Consider the following 22,821-nt stretch of genomic DNA (forward strand, 5'->3'; position numbering starts at 1 on the left):
ACACCAAGCCAGAGAGGCTACAGAACAAAATAGACAAGGTTAGGAGGCGCATGCACACACACACACGTTCACGCACACACACACACACACACACACACACACACACACACCAAGCCAGAGAGGCTACAGAACAAAATAGACAAGGGTAGGAGGCGCATGCACACACACACACACACACACACCAAGCCAGAGAGGCTACAGAACGAAATAGACAAGGTTAGGAGGCGCTCACACACACACACACACACACACACACACACACACACACACACACGTTCACGCACACACACACACACACACACACACACACACACACACCAAGCCAGAGAGGCTACAGAACAAAATAGACAAGGGTAGGACACGCACACACAACACCAACAACAACCAAACCACTACAGAATGCAATAGAAGACAAGGTTAATACACACACACTCACATATTTTTCTTTGATTATTAAGATCTTCCGTTTACTCAGTTATGATCAAACTAAAAGATGCTAAAACTGTACCCAGACCAAACAGAGAGGCTACAGTATGAAATACGAGCAAAGTAGACAAGGTGAACACGCACACACACACACACACCTACTTCTTGTGGGGGTTTTTTATCTTTTATTGATGTATTTGTTCAGACAATTGGTAACGTTTCTATTGTTATAACATTTGTAATTGATATCTTCCTTACCGCACGAATACACCGGCCGCGACATGAGCAAGGCGAGTGAGGGAAGTAATTGACTTTGTATTAAGTCGCGCGACAAAAGCGACAGTTTGGTTGAACTCCTGGGAGTATTGTCCAAATGTAATAAGCTATGACGCGGTTCAGCGACAGCCGCCACAAGCCAATGACTGTACTGTACTGAGGTCAGTGGCCACAGTCAATGGAAATGTTGGAATGCTTGCATTCTGCTTTTAACGGACATACTCTAGTCCCCTCAGTTGCTCGTATCGCTTTTGCCGCACAGAAGCGATTCTCTGTCGCTTCAATCTCGTCGCGGCCAGTGTGTTTGCCCGGTCACATACCCCCTTTTGCTTATCTCTCTGGTTCTGTGTTTGTGTGCATGCTGCTGCGACACATGAATTTCCCTCCTGGTAGGATGATAAAGGGCATGCTTACTAACAAAGGTGGAACACGCACACACACACACACGCACACACACACACACAAAATTGACAAAAGACTATTTGTGTTTTCAGAAAAAGGGTAAGAAGAGTAGTGGTGACGAGAAGAAAGATACTCCAAAACCATCACCCCCAGCTGAAACGCCAAAGGAGAAGACTGAAAAAGGGGTAAGCAGGTGCTACTTTGTGTGTGTGTGTGTGTGTGTGTGTGTGTGTGTGTGTGTGTGTGTGTGTGTGTGTGTGTGTGTGTGTGTGTGTGTGTGTGTGTGTGTGTGTGTTCGTGTTGGTTTGCACTGCATTGCATGAATGCATTGTGTTGATATTAGGGCTGCATAATATATCGAAAATGTATCGAAATTCGGGATATGAAGAGTGGCAATATGCGTATCTCGCAGACAACTTGAAAAAAACTCCAGCACACTGACCATTTCGCTGTTTTACTTTAATGAACGACGTTTCGGTACTAGACCTTCATCAGGCAATCGGCACGCAAGAAGCCTGCCACGACCAAAGGCACGCCCCCTACACAGACCGACAAATTAGTGACAAGAAAAACACTCGGCTATATTTCTAAATATCGATATCAAGGTATTGCATGCTATTATCCAGTATCGTCTTTTTTTCTGATATCGTGCAGCCCTAATTGATATACTTTTCTTCTCCTACACAAACTCAAATTGCTCTTCAATGTATGCACCACTTTTACACATTCACACACTGGTGGTGGCAGGTGCTGCCGCACAAGGTGCCTTGGTACCACCAGAGCAGTTTTGGGACCAAGTGTTCCTCATTCCACGTGTGACACTGACCCTTATACTTTCCAATGGAGGTATCGCGCCTTTAGATTTGATGCCTGATGGGTGCGAAGGTTCCAGTAGGTGAACTTGGTGCAAGCAAGAGGAACTCGCACAGCTTAATTCTGATACAATAGCGTACTTTGAAGTGTGCGACTTCCCCTAGCTTGCTCCTGGCTCCTTTAAAGTACACTAATGTAATTCAGAGGGAGAGTATCCCTTGCTTGCTCCTATCATGTGTTCCTATGAGGTGGACTAAGGGTCAGAGGGTTGCAGGTTCAAATCCCACCCTTACCTCTTCTAATGGCTCACTCTTTTGAAACTCGGCCGTCGGTAGATCCGAGATTGTTCTCCCGACAACTGTTGTAAATGCGTTCTATTGAAACATCTGGGGACAATACAGACGTCTGAAAACATTAATGTTAAACGAACTCGGACAACACAGAAGCGCTCCGAGTTTGTGTTTCGGAACCCCGATTTGAGTTCCCATTCTTTTGCACTTTTCCGAGGCGGAAGCCGGAGTTTCCGACAATCGAGTTTCAAAAGAACAAGCCATTACACCTCCTCCATCCACAGCTGAGGTGCCCTTGAGCAAGACACCTAATCCCATACTGCTCCAGGGACTGTAAACAATATCCCGTAAATAACTCAAAGTCGCTTTGTATGAAAGTGTCGTCTTAAGTGTAAATGTAATGTAATGAAATCACTGACCCTGTGGCATCTGGTCCTCCTGCAGTCTGACTCTGATGAAGAGGAGGATGAGAAGGACAAGGGGAAGATGAAGCCCAACGCCGGCAACGGAGCCGACCTGGAAAACTACAGGTGGACACAGAGTTTATCAGAAGTAGATGTGAGTTCACAAACCCTTTCTTTTAATATACAGTTTCAATACCGTTGTAATCCTTTCTGATCTTTGGTGCTGTTATGTTTAAAAAGACCCTCTTCGGGTCGTCACCGACCCATTGTAGACCTTGACTTTGTAAATGAACCCCTTAGGTTTAGTTTCTTACATCAAGGTTTTCTGACTTTGTTAGACACCTAATTTTACAAAATAAAACAAAAACCTTGTTTTTCTAAATTCTATAATTCACTAGTAAAAAAAAAAATATAGCACTTGTGGGACCCGATTCTTAATAAGTAATATATAGGACAATAATTACACCCAAAATTGAAAAAATAAATGAGCTGCTGACTAAAATTAATAAAACCAACTGCTCTGCTAATCATTTGACTTTTTGTGGAATGTCATGGAATCTTTTCAGCTTAGGGGCTGATTTGGTTTGGGCATAGTTTAGTATGGTTCAACAACAGAACTGGGTATCCAAGTTCCAAAAGTATCATTGCATGACAAGTGAAAAAAAACAAAAACAAAATGAGATCAAAACAACGTGTGCATTGGGATTTTCGCCGTTTTGTGAGGGCAGAATGAATGAGCCGTCTCATTTGTGTAGTTTTCAAAAGGATCACTCAAATTAATTATTGAGAGTATCTTCGCACTTACATTATGTATGATGATGATTGACTATACATTGGCTATGGAGTACAGTATCATAGTATGTGAACTTCCTAATTGAATTTGGCAAGTAAATTGCCAGCCCAATTGAATACCATGATATAACCTTTAATCATAAAACACTCTCAGTTTTCTTTTTATATATTCAGTATTATATACTTGTAGTACTTTTATTGGACTATTGTGACTGCTATTGTAAATTAATGTCAAAGTATACATAAGCTAGAGTGTGGCTCCAGATGAGGGTTGAAATATTTTCCCAATGCATTTGTCTTGTGGGCCCACATCGACTCTGGGTGGAACTCGACCAAAAAGAACAAGAGGAGAATTTTTCTTGAGGAGTTGGGGAATTCCCTTGTCAAGGCGCACATTGAGAGAGGGGCGCACATGCCCAGCGATCCAGACTCTGCCGTCTTGGTCAGAGAGGAGCAGGTGAGCTTTCAGTTTTCAATGTCATTTTGAATGTGTATGGTGTAGGGCTGCAACAATTAGACTATACAACAATTCTCATTGTCGACTAATCATTTAATTGAATTCAATGCTTTTTTTAACCAACTTTACTAATGCTTTATTCACTATATTGAAACCTAAAAGTGCTCAGCAGTTATGAATTGGATGTTTATCTTGGAGTAAATAAGCTACTATCATGATTAAAAGTTTATTGTGTGCTGTAAGATTTTTTTTCACTCCCCTGCACCAGAGGCTGGGAAGATTTGGGAAGAGTCATTTTTGTCATCATGATTAATCATGACTGGATCTATAGATTGGTCGACTATTAAAATAGTCATTAGTTGCAGCCCTAGTATGGTGTAAATTGTGTATGTGAATAGAGACAATAAAATGTCTTCTATTCTATTTTTTTTCTAGAGTCCCCCTACTACTCCATCTGCACCACAAGGAGAATCTGCAACAGCATGCTCCTCAAGTAGCCCTCTCTCAGCAGCCGCCAGATTGGCCAAAAGGAAGAGGTGCCACGTCTGCCCAAAGAGAAAAGACAGAAAGACCAGTCTGTCATGCTTCATCTGCAGTAAACCACTCTGCCCAGAACACAGCAACAGAGTCACATTTTGCAATCCGTGCATCATTCTTGAGGAGTTGGGACAGTCCGTTGTCAAGGCGCACATTGTAAGAGGGGCGCACATGCCCAGCGATCCAGAATCTGCCGCCTTGGTCAGAGAGGACGAGCAGGTGAGCTTTCAGTCTTTCACTGTCATTTTGAATATGTGTGGTGTAAATCAGTGGTCACCAACCTTTGTATGCCCAAGATCCCTAACCTCTGCGTAGATAGCATGCAAGATCTACCTCTTAAAGCGTTGACAGAAATAAAAATCTTGCACTTGCAAGTCTATTGCACGCAAGACTCTCGCCATGGTGACGGCGAAAAGCTGAGGTTAGTCTATCCCAACGGATTACAGACACAAATATGAATGCCAATCAGATAGGTTACTGCTGATCAACGGGTTGGTGACCCCTGGTGTAAATTGAGGAAGAGACAATAAAAGGTCTTCTATTGTGTTCTTTTCTAGAGTCCCCCCAGTACTCCATCCGCACCACAAGGAGAATCTGCAACGGCATCTTCCTCAAGCAGCCCTGGCTCAGCAGCCACTAGAATGTCCACAACCCCATGCAAGCCACCTGAGTCCAAAAGAAGGAGGTGCCAGGTCTGCCCAAGCAGAAAAGACAGAAAGACGAGTCTGTCATGCTTCGTATGCAGTAAACCACTCTGCCCGGAACACAGCAATAGAGTCACATATTGCAATACATGCATCTAGACTCGTGCACGGACGCACGCACATATGAAAACAATGTCCCATATGTTCAATTAGTCACTACAATGCAAATAATCCACTTTGTCCATTTTTCCATACAGGAGTCCATCTTTAGTCTCATTGTGTAGGTCAAGTCCTCCATGACATATGTCCTTAACAATTTTCAGCCAGTCCTCTTTGTCAGGGGGGTCTTCTTTGTACCATTTTTTTTGGGAATTGTTTTCTTACTGGCAGCGATCAGGATTTTAAACGGATGCCTGTCAGATTTACACACAATACTTCCTGCGACATTTCCAAGATAGAACACTGTTCAGCCCTCAGGATAACAAAGAATGTTCTCAAAATCAATTCGTTGAAAATGAGAACGTAATAGTAATGTGAATGCTTGTTAGTAATGTATTATTGTTGTTAAGTGCGAAAACATAAGCCATGCACGTAAGATGACTCTGACTCTGTTGTTTATTCTGACAAGAATTTATGTTTACTGTTTCCCGTTCCTATAACAATAGTACAGCCCATAATTAACTGAAGAAGCCGTTAGGATGAATTAACTTCTAAAAGTATCGGAGTCCGATGTGTTCCTTTATTAGCCTGGTCCTGACGATCCCATAATACTACCATTTCATTTCGTATTCATGGTCTGGAGCTTGTGTGATCTGACGCAATTCTGAGCCAATCCTTTGGTGGAAGAACGTAGGATGGCTCGCGAGGCTATCCCTTTATCCCTGTTGGCAGCAATGTAGGCCTAATTCTTGCTATACTTACCTGTGAATGACTGTTTGTATTTGTTGTGTTTTTAGATGTAAGAAAACTTAATGAGCGAGCGGTTTCTAATCGCAGCCCTGTATTAACTGTTAGCATTACCGTTAAGAGGCTGACGATAACATAACAACAACACATCAATGATTTCTGTTCAGATCACTTGTTTCTCGTGTAATACGCTAACGTGAATACAATGTAGTGGATATGTTGGTATTGCAGTGTAATGATGAATTTCCATAATATCTCGTTAAGATCGCTTGATTTCTAGGCACGCTTACGCGATTGTTTGACGTGATATGCATTAGTTAGTTGTAATGGTTTCCCGCTAGACTCTAGAGTCTGATTTTTTTTATTATTATTCTGTTGTTTCAGTGTTACATGTCATTTCATGACATAAGGGAAATAAACGCCCTGCTTTGATTGAAATATGACTTTAAGCTGCCTGTCAACTCTGTGTAGCCTACGCTCTAAACACACAGACGATGACAGAACTAACACTGTGAATGTTTTGGGTATGTGGTAGCCAAGTATTGCAACAATTGTACAATGTACATCATCCCAAAATGTAACCAAACCAGGGCGATGCCAAAACAAACATGTATGGTTCACATTCATCTCTCCACATTTTTGCCAACAGAGTTGGGTGGTAGGTTTATATTTTCTTCTCAGTTTTGGTGTTATAAAGAACTGTATAATGTTTTTCCAACAATGTTCTCTCCATGTATGTGATGTATTTGAGAATTGAAGTCCAGTGTCTGGACATTCCATCTTTCCATGTCCGCTTTTATACTGTTATTTTCTCATAATTGTTAGTGTACAGACTATCAATATATTTTGTTATTGTGACTTCATGGTATTTCATGGATCTTGAGTGCCAATTAAAGTTGATTGTTTTACAAAACCTCTTTGGATGATGTGTAATTGAATGTGAAGATTTGTGTTTTAGATAAGTTTGATTTATATCCGGAGGCAAAGGCATAAAACTAATCACTTGAGGGACGTGTGGAGAGGCAGCCTTTAGCTTCTGTGCTTCACAGCTTTGGAACCAGCTTCCAGATGACATTAAAAATGCACCCACTATAATAGTACAATATAATATAATAATAATTGATAGCTTTGAATCTAGACTCAGACAAAGCTGTTCTCAGATGCTTTCCCCTAGCTCAAATTTTTATTTTTATAAAGTTTGTTTTTATTTTATTTTATCATTATTATCATTTTACCTCATGTTTTATCTAAATGTTTTACGTGTTCTTTGACTCTAATATAACTCCGTCTTTCTTCCATGTTTCCTTTCTCTTTTTTTGCATTTGTTAATCTTGTGAAGCACATTGAGTTGCACCTGTGTATGAAATGCGCTATACAAATAAATTTGCCTTGCCTTGCCTTGCCTTGAGGGAGACAGTCGTCAGGTTCTCTCAAATAGCAGATCACATCATCAGCAAATAAACTGACAATGTGGTCTCCTCTGCCCACTGTGATACCCTTAAGCTCCTTATTTTGCAAAAAGGGTTGTGTATCAAACTGTAGGTCAAAGATCTTGATACGAACCGAATCGTGAGTTGACCTTATCATTACAGCCTTACTGTGCCGTCTACTTGTAAGCATGGCAGCACGCTAAGACACGTACCATATGTGGGCGAGTGACCGGGGTTTGAGTCCGGCCTAGGTTATCTCCTGACCCTACCCTGTCTCTCTCGTTCCTCTCCCACTTACTTCCTTTCACATTCACTGTATATATGATAATGGAGGCAGAAAAGCCTAACCTTTATTTATTTACATGCATATAGTTAAAATGAACCAATTGTTCTTTTTGTTTGCTTTGCCTGTTGGCCGTAGATCGTGGTGCCTTTTGAGGTGGGTTTCCGCCTGAAGGGCCGCGACGTGGTGGTGGACATGCAGAGACGCACGCTGAAGGTGGGCCTCAAGGGACACCCGCCCGTCATCGACGCCGCACTCTTCAACGAGGTCAAGGTGGAGGAGAGCTCCTGGCTCATAGACGATGGCAAGGTCGTCACTATCCATCTAGAGAAGGTAGCGCTTCTGATTAACGCAATAACATTTATCTTCCACACACCGCGCTCTTCCGTCTTGTTGGTGCATCTCTGAAGTAATCAAGTAGTTAGGAAATGGATCGCACTCTTTTTCTTCTTTCTTCTTCTTTTCTTTTTATTCAAATATTGCAGGGACAGACAGACGTTTCGCAAGTGACACTGAGGAAGGCTCTTACAGCCGAAACGTCTGTCTGTCCCTGCAAAAAACTGAAGAAAAAACTGAGTGTGATCCATTTCTTAACTGCAATAACATTTGCAATCGTTTGCGTTGTCTCCATCCACTTACAGGAGATGTTCTCCTAGAGAAGGCATACAGGTTTCATATGGTTACAATCTGCCTAGAAAAGTTATGTCCATATGAAAAGATGAAAGCTCTTTGACATTTCCCCAAGTTGTTAAAACGAGTTTCAAGTGTGGAATGGTGGAAGATGGTTAAAAAGCACACTGTTGGGAAGTAGAATCAAGGGAAATGATTGATTGCTGTTACTATCAGAATTTCATAATTTCTGTTTTTTTTTTCTGTCGCTGCACCAGATCAACAAAATGGAATGGTGGAATAAACTGATTACTACAGACCCAGAGCTCAACACAAAGAAAATTAACCCTGAAAACTCCAAGGTAATGAGTAGCCACTGACTCTGATATCCATGAAAGGCATGTATGCGAGAGTGACTGCATGGTTTTTTTTAATCAGTTGCTGGATTTTATTACACTGATTAATTATTATGGTATATGATTATGTTGCCCTCTTGTCATAGCATGCTAGTAATGTCTCTCTCTTTCTCCCCCTCGACCTTTGTCACTCTTGCACTCTTATTTTGAATTATTCTGAATTCCTAACACCTCTCTCTCTCCCTCTCTCTCTCTCTCTCTCTCTCTCTCTCTCTCTCTCTCTCTCTCTCCCTCTCTCTCTCTCTCTCTCCCCGTCTCTCAGTTGTCTGACCTTGACATGGAGACACGCAGCATGGTAGAGAAGATGATGTATGATCAGCGCCAGAAGTCCATGGGGCTGCCCACCTCGGAGGAGCAGAAGAAACAGGACATTCTCAAGAAGTAAGGCAGCACCATAAGCCACATTATGTTACATTAGACCTAGCCTTGCGCACCATCCTACGTGCTTCCGCCAAGAGACTTGGCTCCGCACTACGTCTGGTACCTGTTTACTGTGGAGCGATGTTGAGCGGCAGGATTTGGCCGGTGTTCTGACAAACGGTCCTACGTTGTAATTTTATCCTACTGTAGGATGTTCTGTCAGACATGCCTGTTAAATGGTCCTACATCGCCAAAGATTCGGTCAGACATGTTTGTTCAACTTACCCTGTTTTTTCCGAACATGTCCTACCCGCTTCCTGCAATCGCGTCAGATCAAACAACCTCCAGACCATGAATACGAAATTAAATTGTAGTGTTGGTATGGTCAGGACCAAGCTACATTAGACCTAGGCTTCCCAACCTTTCCCAACTCTTAGCCCACTTCAAACGCTTTATAAATGTTTGAGGCCCACCTTTAGCCCAATGCACAATGCAACTCAAACAAACAGACAACAGCAAGACGCACAAATATTATTTGGACTTATTTGAAATGTATTTCAAGGCCCACTTGGAATACCTTCAGGCCCACAGTTTGAGAATCGCTGCATTACACTCTTGTTACATTATATTACATAGCATTTAGCAGGGACTTTAAGCCAACACGACATACAGAAGAGGACATGGATAAGCTTTTACAGTTATATTGGCTCCATCTGGTCACAAAAACCCCAGGTTTTACTATAGGTTGAAGGAGAGAATTGTACACATCCCAGGAAAAGGTGCAGGACGAAGGCCAACTGTAGTTTTCAAAGTGAGAGGTCAGCACACTTGAAATCCTTGATGAAGACGGTTGAAGTCGAAACGTAATCCAGCCATGAAATAATAAAAGAGAACAGAAAGGATTTCAAGTGTGCGGACTTCCCAGGTTTTACTATAAACATTGCATTTCTATAAACCTGGATTAAACATTACCCTTTTGTATGTCCAAATGCTTAGAAGTGTTTATTGGGATGCATCATGTCTTGAGGTCTAGCATTGTGGGTGTCCTTGGTACTGACAAGGACATTTTCATTAGTCTGTTCTCCAAGGCTACTGCAGACTCATCTTCCATCATGAAGGAGGATGAATGTAGACAGACATTAACCAGACACACACACACAGGTGTGACTGACAGACACCTGAAATGTGTATGCACAATGGCACACATGTACACGCAGACTCAGAGAGAAACTCAGTGTGCCGCCCGCTGCTCGGTCCATGCTGAAGGTGACGTTTTATGGGCATGGGGAAGTGCATATAAAAAAGGCAAAGTCACACTACAGTGTCAGTGGAAGTGAACTGTGCCATGTGTTTCACCTGCACTACTGTGCAGCTGTCAAGGTCAGGCCAGCAGCCTTAATAGGAGCCATAAAGCCACCCCGAGACATCCCTGCCAGCTCAGCTCACCCTGTACTGGCCGTGTGTGTGTGTGTGTGTGTGTGTGTGTGTGTGTGTGTGTGTGTGTGTGTGTGTGTGTGTGTGTGTGTGTGTGTGTGTGTGTGTGTGTGTGTGTGTGTGTGTGTGTGTGTGTGTGTGTGTGTGTGTGTGTGTGTGTGTTTCACGCGTGTGTAGTAAGTTTGTGTGTGTGCGCGCGCGTGCCTAGTGTGTGTGTGTGTGTGTGTGTGAGTAGTGTCCTTCTTTTTCCCGTGTGAGTGTATATGAGGGAGAGGTAGACCTTGCATGCAAGCTCCTGCAACTTTTTTGAAAAATATATTATTCGTCATATCACTGCGGTGATAGTCTGAATTTTCTTCCATTGACTTGACATGGCTGATTCTCGTTGTATTTTTCTACCTACAACTTTTATCACAGCAAGGGGATGTTGGTGAGTGGATGCAGGTGGATTTGCTCTGCATAATTTGAATTGTTGACAGGCTCGTAGCCAGATTAATTAAGCACATCACTACTACGTAGACGGGACGTCCAGTAATAAGTTTGGGTAAGCCTTATTATTGACGTGAAGCCATAACTTGACAGATCTGAGTTGCACCGTTTCATCTGTTGATATTTGTCACAATGAGTCCCCAAATCTCAGCTAGTCACCCCAGTCCCAACCTTATGTGAGCAACTGTGTAAAAGCAAATTCTGTTGCTTCAACTGTCCGCATTCTACACCACCAATGAGCAAATGTTTGTCATTACAGCACAGGCAGACCCTGTGGAGATCATTTGCTTAGGTGTGCTGTTTGACTTTGATGAGAGGAGGTGGAGGAGGAGAAGGAGGCGTGGGTTCAGGGTCTCTGTGAGGAAGTCAGGGTCACCACGGTAGCAGATATGACAAAATCATGGGGTGATGTCACTGGAAGCCATGTAATACTTAGTCACGTTTGGGAACGACAGAGGTCGACCCTAGCACAATGCAAATGGGAGATAAAAGTTGTCAAACTTTCACCCACATTCATGCAATCCCGAAGCTTCCCTCATTACAGTAGTTTGGGCCATGTCCATACAATGTGTGTGCGTGGCTTACAGATTCTGTGGACTCTCTTTAAAAAACGGCTAAATAATTGACCAAATTCTGCTCAGTATCCAGCATAATTGGGAGCCTTTTCATTTGGAGACGCAGGTGCCACATGTATCCTTAAGACACTCAGTTAGCAGATCCTTTTTAGCTTTGTGTAAAACTCCTATGAAATTTGGCTTGTGCTATGATAAACGCCTATCTGTCAATCCAAATAAAGAAGTCAAATGTGTGTGTTTGAAGAATGATGAGTAACGGGACAAATCGTTACCAGGGGCCGATGCTCAGCCGTTCAGCAGCATTAGGAGTTGTCAACCTTTTACCCACATTCATGCAATCCCGAAGCTTCCCTCGTTACATCAATGAGGCTCACAGGGGCACACAATGGCCAGCATCGTATTCATCTCTGATGGTTATCATCATTAAAATAGGATTTTGTACTTGATTGCTTTCGGTTGGGAGCTGAACTTGACGTTGTGGGTTGTAGTGATTCCAAGGTTATCTTCCACACACCGCGCTCTTCCGTCTTGTTGGTGCGTCTCTGAAGTAATCTAGTACTGTAGTAGGAAATGGATCGCACTCAATTTTTCTTCTTTCTTGTTGTTTTCTTTTTATTTTAACATTGCAGGGACTGACATGACTGTAGTGGTGACATGGTTGTAGTGACATGGTTGTAGTGATTATGAAACTGTGGGCCATAATGGGTATTCCAAGTGGGCCTTGAAAACATTTGCTAAAAATCAAAATAATATACCTGTGTTGCTTTGCTGTTGGCTTTTTGTGTGAGTCGCATAGTTTTTTTTAGTTGCATAGTTTATTTGTGAAATGGGCTCCAAGTTGGAAAAGGTTGGGAACCCCTGGTCACTTAGGCAAAACACATAATGGATTTTCATTTCGAATTTAAAGTGATACTGTCCCATTTTTGGAAATAAGATAATATTACATCTCCCCTTAAGTTCAAAAATTGAGTTTTACCTTTCTCCAGCAATTAACATTGAATCCTATGATACCAGTTAACAGCTAGCTGGTCTCATAGGATTCAATGTTAATTGCTAGTTTGGAGGTCAAATTTGCACTGCCAAACTCTGAGAATGGTGGAAAGTACAGGAGAAAGGTAAAACTCGATTATTTAACTGAGGTGTAATATGAACTTATTTCCAAAAATGGGACAGTATCACTTTAAAGCTACGACTACACCGTAGAGATGCTTCCTCATTGATACAAAATGAAATTGATCAAGAGACACAGAATGGATCAACATGATGAAGCCTTGTTAATGGTGCTGGCCGTGCAGGTTTTTTGTGAATCAGTGTTCAGTAACTTATACACTAGCCTTCAGTATGTGTTCTGTTGTCAAGGTTGAGGTTCATTGACCAGTAGTTTAACCTGCTGGATGAGAGCACAGAAGGCAGTTGTACAGTCAGAGTTGGAATCAGGTCACTCACTGCCATCTAATGTTTCTCCCGTTTCTCCTCTTTCTTTCTTCATGATCATCCTCTTTCTATCCTTTCATCCTCTTCCTATTTTTTTTTGGTCACTCACAACCTCTTCCTCTAATTCATATATGGTTATTTTATGTGTAAGTATGTCTGTACGTCTGGTGGGCAATGTCTTCTTGTATTTATGTTTGTATGCTACTTGACACCTTAACTTCCCCCTGGGATCAATAAATGATACTCTACTCTCTATACTCTACTCTACTCATCCTCCTTCTCCTCTTCCTCCTCCTCCGCATCCTCTTCCTCCTTCATCAATGAGTATTTGTTTCTTTACATCTGTGTGTAAAATAATGTATATCATTATTGATTGCCATTTTTCTTATCTACTGTTAGCCTTTCATTTTTTGTTTTTGTGTACTGTTGTTACTTTTTATCGTTCCATGTAAAGCACTTTGGCACCTGTTGAATGTGCTGTAGTACAGGGGTGATAGTATTCAGGCTCCATGCCTGATTTTAGGCTTGACAGAATTTGCAAAAATGAAAACATTGATAATAATTAGCCATTAAGTTATTCTCATCTCAGAAAGTGTAACAGGTTCAGGGTTTTCTTCTACTATCAGGCTTGAATAATGTTCATACACAGGATGTTAAATGTTTGAATAATGTGTCAAAATAGGCCTACTTTACATCACTAAGCAGTATCTTGCCGTCGTCATTAGAGCAGGGGGAAAAGTTCAGGCTCAGGATTTTTTTTCACAATCACCCCTGTGTAGTATTATACAGAATCGCGCACACCGTCCATTACGGATGCACATTAAGGTGCATCAAACTCCCCTTGAAAATTAACAGTTTTCAAAATCTCCCTCCTCTCCCTCCACCTCAAGATACAATGAGTGAAGCGTGTTTTCTGAACTTTTAGTATTGAATTGTTAAATCTTGTGTTGTGGAAATAAACCTGACTTGACTTGACAGCCCTTTTCCTCTCTCTATTCCTCCTGCAGGTTTATGGAACAGCATCCAGAGATGGACTTCTCCAAAGCCAAGTTCAGCTAAGATCTGCTGCCGTTGGGACAGACACACACACACCTCTCTGTCTCTCTCTCATACTGTACTCCTGTGCCTCAGTCAAGTCAGCAATCAGCATCCACTCCAAACCTCAGGCCGCGTAACCACACACACACACACACACACACACACACACACACACACACACACACACACACACACACACACACACACACACATTCTCAGTCATACTCATTCACACTCATTCATTCTCTGTCCTCCCCAATCTCTCCCAAGCCCCCTTTTTCTTTCTATTTGCCCCCATCTGTCTTAACCATTTTCTTGTCTTTTTTTCTCTCTGCCTCTTTTTTTTCCTGTTAAATATCCCTTCCGTCCCTCATACAGGGTTACAGAGTACAGTCATTATTGTTATGCAGAAATGAATCATTTCAAGGTCTGTTGCATGGGGAACGGTCTGGATTATTTAAAATGTCCGCTCTGGGTCTGTGCTTTTTTGCCGTTTGTTGGTTTGTTCATTTTTTTTCCTTTTTTTAAATAAATAAGTTGAAACCTTGCATGTCTCGGACCATTTTTTTTTAATCACAAACATATTTAAAGCATCTTTGAACATGTCTTTTAACAATGCTAAATGCACATAGTGTATGCAATGATAAATCGTACCAGTCACTTCATATAGCCTTTGTAAATACATTTAACTTTGATACCTTCATATAGTAAACAAACCTAATATCTGAATACAAGTTGTATAAAGACATGTGTTTAATGAATGATTTCTATGTAGTTCAATACAGTACACAAAATCTGTACACTAAAGCAGGGGTTCCCAGCCTTTTCCAATATAGGGCCCACTCAGAATTTTCACCAACCACCAACCTGACCCAATCAGCAATAAAACTCAAAAACAGCACACCATTATTTTAGATTTTTAGAAAATGGTTTCAAGGCCCACTTGGAATGCCTTCAGGGCCCACCGGAGGGCGCCGGCCCATTGTTTAAGAATCACTTTTCTAAACACAGTCTTCTATTCCTCCACACATCCCACGCCTGTGACCCACCCCGTGCTTCTGGAGGTGTGCCGGCCCGGCCCCTGGATGGTCAGGGTGAAGGCCAGAGTGCGAAGCCCTCCTGTAGCTCTCTGGGTCATTGATCCCCCGCCGCTGTTGTTTTTGGATGAGCTTTAAGGCCCAAAGGCTACCGACCCGCTTCCTCACTGACCCGCTGCCTTGAGCTGGTCACATATCACCTCACTTACGTAATGTGTTTTCCATCCTCAAGTGTGCTTGCCTGTGATCACGTACTAGGTAATGGTAACATTACATGAGCGTACAGCAGCATATTAAAATGGTCTCTCGTCAGGTGAATGGGTTCCACCTTGCTCCACAAGCATTTCATCTGGAGCGCCACCATAGGCATAGATCTGCAAATGCGTGGTTCTATCAAATAAAATCATTGCACTTGGGGAAACACTTATCTAAGATTTTTTTTATGAGGTGCTGTAATAGAGTGTGCCGAGCGGATGGAGTGGTCAGTCAAAATGATAGGCAAACAAGGAACTAATGTGCAAAAATAGCTTTTCTTTTATTTTCTTTAAGCCGGCAGTTCAACAAACAGGACAAACAAAAACACTGATCAAAACATAACACAAAAATTGGGACAATAGCCCATGGAAGCTAGGCTACTCTGTCTTCTGTCAGATTACTCACACAGAGCTCAAGACGTGCGTCTTCTCAGTGCAGCGGCCCTCTCTCGAATGAGCCGAGCTGCGCGTATTTAAAAGACTCTCTCACAGTCGTGACACAATTAAAATCAATCAATGAAACTAGACAGATTTTAACAGCTCTAAACATTTTCCACACATGTATACAAATATAACAACAATGTGCTGACGTCAAATATTTCATAGAACACTTACGTAAGATTTTAAAACTAAATTCTCTCCGGACTAATTATCATCTTCCCGCGCATCGCGAAGACACAGTGAAAAACGCTCCCAGACCTTCAGTCTGGTTTGGTCCTGCCCACGGAAGACAACGACAGGTAAGTATCAACAAACATTTGGGCTAACCATGATGTTATCTAAACTTCAGCATGAAAAGGATTCAGATGTTTAAATGTGCGCACTGAAAGAATCTTAACATTACTGTTTGAAGTGAAACGTTAATAAATGCTGGCGCTGTTTAAAACCTGTGTCGCGTCTTTGTTCCGACCCACGTGTAACAAACATTTCTGGTTTGCATATTTAAAAGGTGTAACAAATGAACCCGCACAAAATGTGCTTCTAAACATCCCCAAAACACACAGCAAACAAATACAACACGGATTGCATTTTGAATGTCTTTGGCAACTGTGGTTTTAGTCCATGCACTTTGCAACATTGAAAACCATAAGCGGGAGGAACCGCTCTTAAAGTGACAGACGCGTTGCGCTCTGTCACATTACCCCCCCCTCAAGAGTGGACGTCTTCCTCGTGCACTCGGGACAGGTAATCGCCCACAACATTCTCAGGGCCAGGACGGTACTTGATTGTGAACCGAAATGGCTGGAGTGACAAATACCACCTCGTCACTCTGGAATTTGTGTCCTTCATTTTGTCAAGCCACTGAAGGGCCCGATGGTCTGTTTCCAACACAAAGTCTTTGTCCATGAGGTAATACTTAAGCGAGTCTAAGGCCCACTTGATGGCGAGCCCCTCTTTTTTCCACAGTGGAGTACCTCGACTCCCGTGGAAACAACTTTCTGCTCAAGTAGACCACCGGCCTTTGCTCCCCAGGTGGACCCTGGAGCAACACTGCCCCCAGCCCGGTCCCGGATGCATCCGTTTGCACCAGGAATGGCTGAGAGAAGTCGGGACTTTGCAGGATGGGATCTGTGGTCAGACAGGTGCGCAGGTCCTCAAAGGCCCGAGAACACTGCTCTGTCCAGACCACTCTGTTGGGAGCCGACTTCCGAGTCAGCTCGATCAGTGGAGCAGCCCTGGTGGAGAAGTGTGGGACGAAGCGCCGGTACCAACCCACCACCCCCAGGAAGGAGCGGACTTGACGCTTGGTGGTCGGCACCGGAGTCTCCAGGATGGCGCTGACCTTCCCCACCTGTGGTTTTACCAACCCCCCGCCGATGACGTGACCCAAGTACTGGACCTCCTTCTGAGCCACCGCACACTTTTGGGAGTTGACAGTCAGACCGGCCTCCTTCAGCCGCCTCAGCACCTCCTTCACATGAACCAGGTGTTCGTCGAAGGAGCGGCTATGAATGACGACATCATCCAAATATGCCGCCGAGTACGTCTCCGCCCCCTTCAACACCTGGTCCATGAGACGCTGAAAAGTTGCTGGCGCCCCCTGCAGTCCGAAGGGCATGTAGCAGAACTGATAAAATCCAAATGGAGTTTTAAAAGCAGTCAAATGTTTACAGTCATTGGACATGGGTACCTGCCAATAACCCTTACTGAGGTCAAGGGTGGTCAGGTACTTGGCACTGCCCAATCTATCAATCAAGTCATCGATTCTAGGCATAGGGTATGGATCAAAAGAAGAGATTGCGTTTACCTTTCTAAAGTCCATACAGAAACGCAAGGACCCATCTTTCTTGGGTACAAGCACCACCGGACTCGACCACTCACTTGAAGACGGCTCGATGATGCCCATCTCCAGCATGCCGTCAATCTCCTCCCGGATCTTGGGAAGAAGCTGCGCCGGGATGCGGTAGCATGGAAGACGCACTGGACCAGGCGCCTTCAGCTTGATGTTGTGCTGCACCAGACTTGTCTTGCCAGGAGTGCCTTGGAACACCCCCTCTGGTACACCGGCTCTCAGCTGCTGCTGCTGGGTCTCGGAGAGGTGGCTCAGGTCGATGTTTCCAGCTCCCTCCCGCTGCACCGGGAAGTACTGCTCCTCTGCCTCTTCCTCCTCCTCCACCGCTTTAGCAAACAGGCAGTTGACCGGCTGCTCCTTCTCATGCCACTCCCGCAGCATGTTGATGTGGAAGATCTGTGAGGGTTTCTTCTTGTCTGGTGTGATGATCTCGTATGTAACTTTGCCCGTCTTCTGCTTGACGACATATGGCCCCTGCCACTTTGCAAGGAGGCTGCTCTCTGAAGTGGGAAGCAGCACCAACACTTGCTGACCTGGCTGGAGGGACCGCTCTCTGGCCGATGCGTCGTACCACTTCCGCTGCTTGGCCTGGGCAGACTTCATGTTCTCCTGCACCATCTCAGTCAGCCGCTGCATGTGGTCTTGCATCTTTAGGACGTAGGACAGTACGCTCATCTTCTTCGCTGGCTCCTCTCCCTCCCATGCCTCCTTCAGGACGTCGAGTGGACCTCTCACTTTGCGACCATACAGGAGTTCAAAAGGTGAGAAACCTGTCGATGATTGTGGCACTTCTCTGTAGGCAAATAAGAGGTAAGGCAGCCAGTCATCCCAGTCAGACCCTGACTCTGACACAAACTTGCGGAGCATACTCTTAAGGGTCTTGTTGAAGCGCTCAACAAGCCCGTCAGTCTGAGGGTGGTATGGCGTGGTTTTAATGCCCTTTATACCTAAGTATTTGTACACGTCTTTCATGAGGGTAGATGTGAAATTTGACCCCTGGTCTGTGAGCACCTCCCTCGGTATTCCCACCCGTGTGACCAACTGAAGGAATGCATTTGCTACCTGCCGTGCCTTAATGTTGCGCAAAGGGAATGCTTCCGGATACCTAGTAGCATAGTCAGCAATGACCAAGATGTATCTGTTGCCTTTGCGACTACGCTCTAGTGGGCCAACTATATCCATGGCAACTCTGCTGAATGGGACATCAATGATTGGCATAGGGACTAGTGGAACTCTAGCTCCCTTCCTGTTTGGGGCTGTCAACTGACACTGCTTACACTTTTTACAGAAATGTATCACTTCAGCATACATGTTGGGCCAGTAAAAGCATTGCACAATCCTGTCCCAAGTTTTGTTTTGGCCTAAATGACCGGCCCATGCACTAGCATGACCAACTTCCATGACCGTTTCTCTCAGAGAATTTGGTAGCACCAGCTGTTCACCTTCCTCCCCATGTCTACACTAAATACCTGCCTTCAGCTTAAATTTGGGGCCAAGTGCATCCCCATTTCCATCAGCAACCAAGCCTGAATAACAGTTTTGCAGGGATTTGTCAGATCTTTGGGCCTGGATTATATCAGAGGGAATGGCAACATTCACCTCCCCATCCAGCTCAGGGTGTGGATCAGTTTCAGTCAGTTTAGTGCCTTTAAATTTCTCTTTTCTTTTCTCACTTCTTGTTTTGCGTTTCACCTCAGGGTATGGTAACAAATTCCATGTGTTGTCTTTATCCTTCTTTTGTGAACGTGTCATTACCATGTTACAACTATGGCCATCAGCTAGTGCCACCAGATCCGGGATATCTCTGCCCAAAACTACTGGGTATGGAAGTTTGTCTGCCACTGCCACGGTAACCAGGTATAAAACATTATCCACCTCTAGGTAAACTTCAGCAGTCGGGTACGACCGTTCGTCACCGTGAACACAACGGATAAGCAACTTCCTTTCTTTGGGTGCACTGTGTTGGGATACTAGGTCGGAACGTACAATGGTTTGGCTGCTGCCAGTATCAATCAGGGCCTGCACCTGCTTCCCATCCACCCGCACTACTGTCATGGCCTCCCCCTCCTCTAGTGTGGCTTCCCCCCCACTAGTACTAGGGACAACGGATACAGCAGATACTTTGGGTTTTCTGTGGGGACACTTGGATTTTATATGCCCTACCTCACCACAGTAAAAACATTTGACATCAGCACTAACAGGTCTAGGGCTTTTAACAGTGGAACCACCATGCCAACCACCCTCAGACTTACCGGGCCGCCCAGCTGTGTCGTCTCTTCCCCCGGCCATCTGGTGTGGTCTTGCGCCGCGCCGTGCCGCCATGAAGGACTCCGCGAGCACCACCGCCTCCTTCGCCGTCTTGGGGTTGTGTTCTTTGATCCACAGCCGGACGTCGCTGTTCACCATTCTCAGGAACTGCTCTAGGACGAGCATGTCGTTGATTTCCTCTTTGGTGTGGGTCTGTGGCTGTGTCCACTTCTCATACAGCTCGCGCAGTCTGGTGAAGAGCTCTTTGGGTGACTCACCAGGTAACATCTGCGTCGACCGGAATCGCTGCCTGTATGTCTCTGGGTTGATTTCATATTTTTCAAGGATAACTGCCTTGACCTTGTCGTAGTCCATTGAGTCTGTGAAGTCCATGGCAATGTATGCCGCTCTTGCTTTGCCGGTAAGTAGTGGGACTAGATGCAGTGCCCATTGTGTTTTGGGACACCAACTAGCCGTAGCAATGCGTTCGAAAGTTGTAAGAAAATGTTCAATGTCCTCATCATCCGAGTATTTTTGCATCTTCGGCCCTTTCCAGCCTGTGACTTGGACCCCCGTCGCCGCTGGACCTGGAACCGCCCCCGCGCCTGGGACCGCTGCCGTCACCGCCGCCGCTTGGACCCCCATCGCTGCTGGAACTGGAACCGCCAACGCACCAGGGCCTGCTGCCGTCACCGCCGCCGCTTGGACCCCCATCGCCGCTGGAACTGGAACCGCCAACGCACCTGGGCCTGCTGCCGTCACCGCCGCCGCTTGGACCCCCATCGCCGCTGGAACTGGAACCGCCAACGCACCTGGGCCTGCTGCCGACACCGCCGCCGCTTGGACCCCCATCGCCGCTGGAACTGGAACCGCCAACGCACCTGGGCCTGCTCCCGACACCGCCGCCGCTTGGACCCCCATCGCTGCTGAACCCGAAACTGCTACTGGGCCTGCAGTCATCGTCGCCGCCGCTGCACCTGAGATTGCTGCTGCTTGCCGCACTGGAGGGCCTGGACCTGCCGCTGCTGGCATGGTCTCTTCTCCTTGGTCTTCTGATGCCCACCTCTGTAGCTCTGCCTGTGCTCCCATCTGTGTGACGTGTGCTGGACTGACCGCTGTCGACACTGGTGCTGACCTTGAGACGTCATGTTGCTCTGCCCTCAGTCTGGACCTTCCCCGGCCCCGGCCGAGCTCCCATCTCTCCTGCCGCACTTCATCCTGGAGCATGCTGAATTGGTGCACGATACCTCTCCAGCGTTGCTCTTGCCGTGCTTGGTCTTCCAATGCCCGCTCCTCTTGCTTCTGCTGCGCCACCATGAATGCCTGGAACATTGACTGCAGTTCCTGCACAGAGCCTTCCAGATTTTGCTGAGGTGCATCGTCTTTCTCCTCAGCTGCTTCAGCTTGCGCCTTTCTTCTAGTTCCCATTATTTGCTATCATTAAGACTGACCTGCGCACACTAGTAGTTTTCGCTGCCACCAAATGTAATAGAGTGTGCCGAGCAGATGGAGTGGTCAGTCAAAATGATAGGCAAAACAAGGAATGTGCAAAAATAGCTTTTCTTTTATTTTCTTTAAGCCAGCAGTTTCAACAAACAGAACAAACAAAAACACTGATGAAAAACATAAAAATTGGGACAATAGCCCATGGAAGCTAGGCTACTCTGTCTTCTGTCAGATTACTCACACAGAGCTCAAGACATGCGTCTTCACAGTGCAGCGGCCATCTCTCGAATGAGCCGAGCTGCGCATATTTAAAAGACTCTCTCACAGTCGTGACACAATTAAAATCAATCAATGAAACTAGACAGATTTTAACAGCTCTAAACATTTTCCACACATGTATACAAATATAACAACAATGTGCTGACGTCAAATATTTCATAGAACACTTACGTAAGATTTTAAAACTAAATTCTCTCCGGACTAATTATCATCTTCCCGCGCATCGCGAAGACACAGTGAAAAACGCTCCCAGACCTTCAGTCTGGTTTGGTCCTGCCCACGGAAGACAACGACAGGTAAGTATCAACAAACATTTGGGCTAACCATGATGTTATCTAAACTTCAGCATGAAAAGGATTCAGATGTTTAAATGTGCGCACTGAAAGAATCTTAACATTACTGTTTGAAGTGAAACGTTAATAAATGCTGGCGCTGTTTAAAACCTGTGTCGCGTCTTTTGTTTCTGACCCACGTGTAACAAACATTTCTGGTTTTAAATATGAAAAGGTTTAACAAATGTCCCCGCACAAAATGTGCTTCTAAAGCCCCACAAAACCCACAGCAAACATATACAACACGGATTGCATTTTGAATGTCTTTGGCAACTGTGGTTTTAGTCCATGCACTTTGCAACATTGAAAACCATAAGCGGGAGGAACCGCTCTTAAAGTGACAGACGCGTTGCGCTCTGTCACAGGTGCTACTTTAACTACTCACAAATCCGAAAATATAGTTGAAAGTACAGAATTCTTGTCGATGAGTCCATGCGATACATCGATGATTCCAGTGAGAATTGGGTTGAAATAAAAAAAAATCTTTCAATATAAATGGCTTAGTTGGTTTTTAAATGAATCTACATCTTTAAATGGATATACATGGATCACTGTACTAAAACTAGGTGACTGGTTAAATGAAAGACATTAACAGGGTCCCAGTGTAAAATGAGGCAACTGTTTCAATATCAAGGGAAATCGAGCGTTAATCAAGTAATGCTTCTCTAGTTTTATTCTTCAATTAACAACATAAATATTAATGAGATAACTCTTAGTACAAGTCATTAATGTACAACCACATGAAGGAAATCATCCAAAGGAAACTCCTCTATCTGCCCTGCATTGTCTCCTTTTTGCCACTTGAGGGTGCTCTTGAGCTACATAAATCCAAGACTGTTGCGTGTGTCAGTTCTTTAGTGACTATGTTTCAACAACCCTCAACCTTTTTCACATTCCTCATTGAGATCATCTTTTAAA

General features: G+C 44.4%; 2 protein-coding genes across 2 annotated transcripts in view; both read left to right on the plus strand.

Moving 5' to 3' along the window:
- nudc (nudC nuclear distribution protein) overlaps positions 1–14,562 on the plus strand; it is a 17,996-nt gene extending 3,434 nt beyond the window's left edge. Inside the window, exons 4-9 of the mRNA XM_063185783.1 lie at positions 1,197–1,289; positions 2,652–2,765; positions 7,799–7,993; positions 8,548–8,631; positions 8,948–9,066; positions 13,985–14,562. Of these exons, the coding sequence (XP_063041853.1) occupies positions 1,197–1,289; positions 2,652–2,765; positions 7,799–7,993; positions 8,548–8,631; positions 8,948–9,066; positions 13,985–14,036 (657 nt within the window). The 3' untranslated portion in view covers positions 14,037–14,562. The remainder of the gene's footprint in view (positions 1–1,196; positions 1,290–2,651; positions 2,766–7,798; positions 7,994–8,547; positions 8,632–8,947; positions 9,067–13,984) is intronic.
- LOC134436524 (uncharacterized) lies at positions 2,782–6,851 on the plus strand. The gene is made up of 3 exons (XM_063185784.1): positions 2,782–3,860; positions 4,296–4,616; positions 4,955–6,851. The coding sequence occupies exons 1-3, from the start codon at positions 3,816–3,818 to the stop codon at positions 5,198–5,200; spliced, it is 612 nt and encodes a 203-aa protein (XP_063041854.1). The 5' UTR covers positions 2,782–3,815; the 3' UTR covers positions 5,201–6,851.
- Positions 14,563–22,821: the final 8,259 nt, after the last annotated feature.

The sequence above is a fragment of the Engraulis encrasicolus genome, chromosome 20 (assembly GCF_034702125.1).
Source record: "Engraulis encrasicolus isolate BLACKSEA-1 chromosome 20, IST_EnEncr_1.0, whole genome shotgun sequence".
NCBI lineage: Eukaryota > Metazoa > Chordata > Actinopteri > Clupeiformes > Engraulidae > Engraulis > Engraulis encrasicolus.

Coding starts and splice junctions, on each gene's coding strand:
- LOC134436524 (XM_063185784.1), top strand. CDS start 3,816: ATGCCCAGCGATCCAGACTCTGCCGTCTTGGTCAGAGAGGAGCAG. Junction 3,861..4,295: donor TCTTGGTCAGAGAGGAGCAG/GTGAGCTTTCAG, acceptor TTTTTTTTCTAG/AGTCCCCCTACTACTCCATC. Junction 4,617..4,954: donor TGGTCAGAGAGGACGAGCAG/GTGAGCTTTCAG, acceptor GTTCTTTTCTAG/AGTCCCCCCAGTACTCCATC.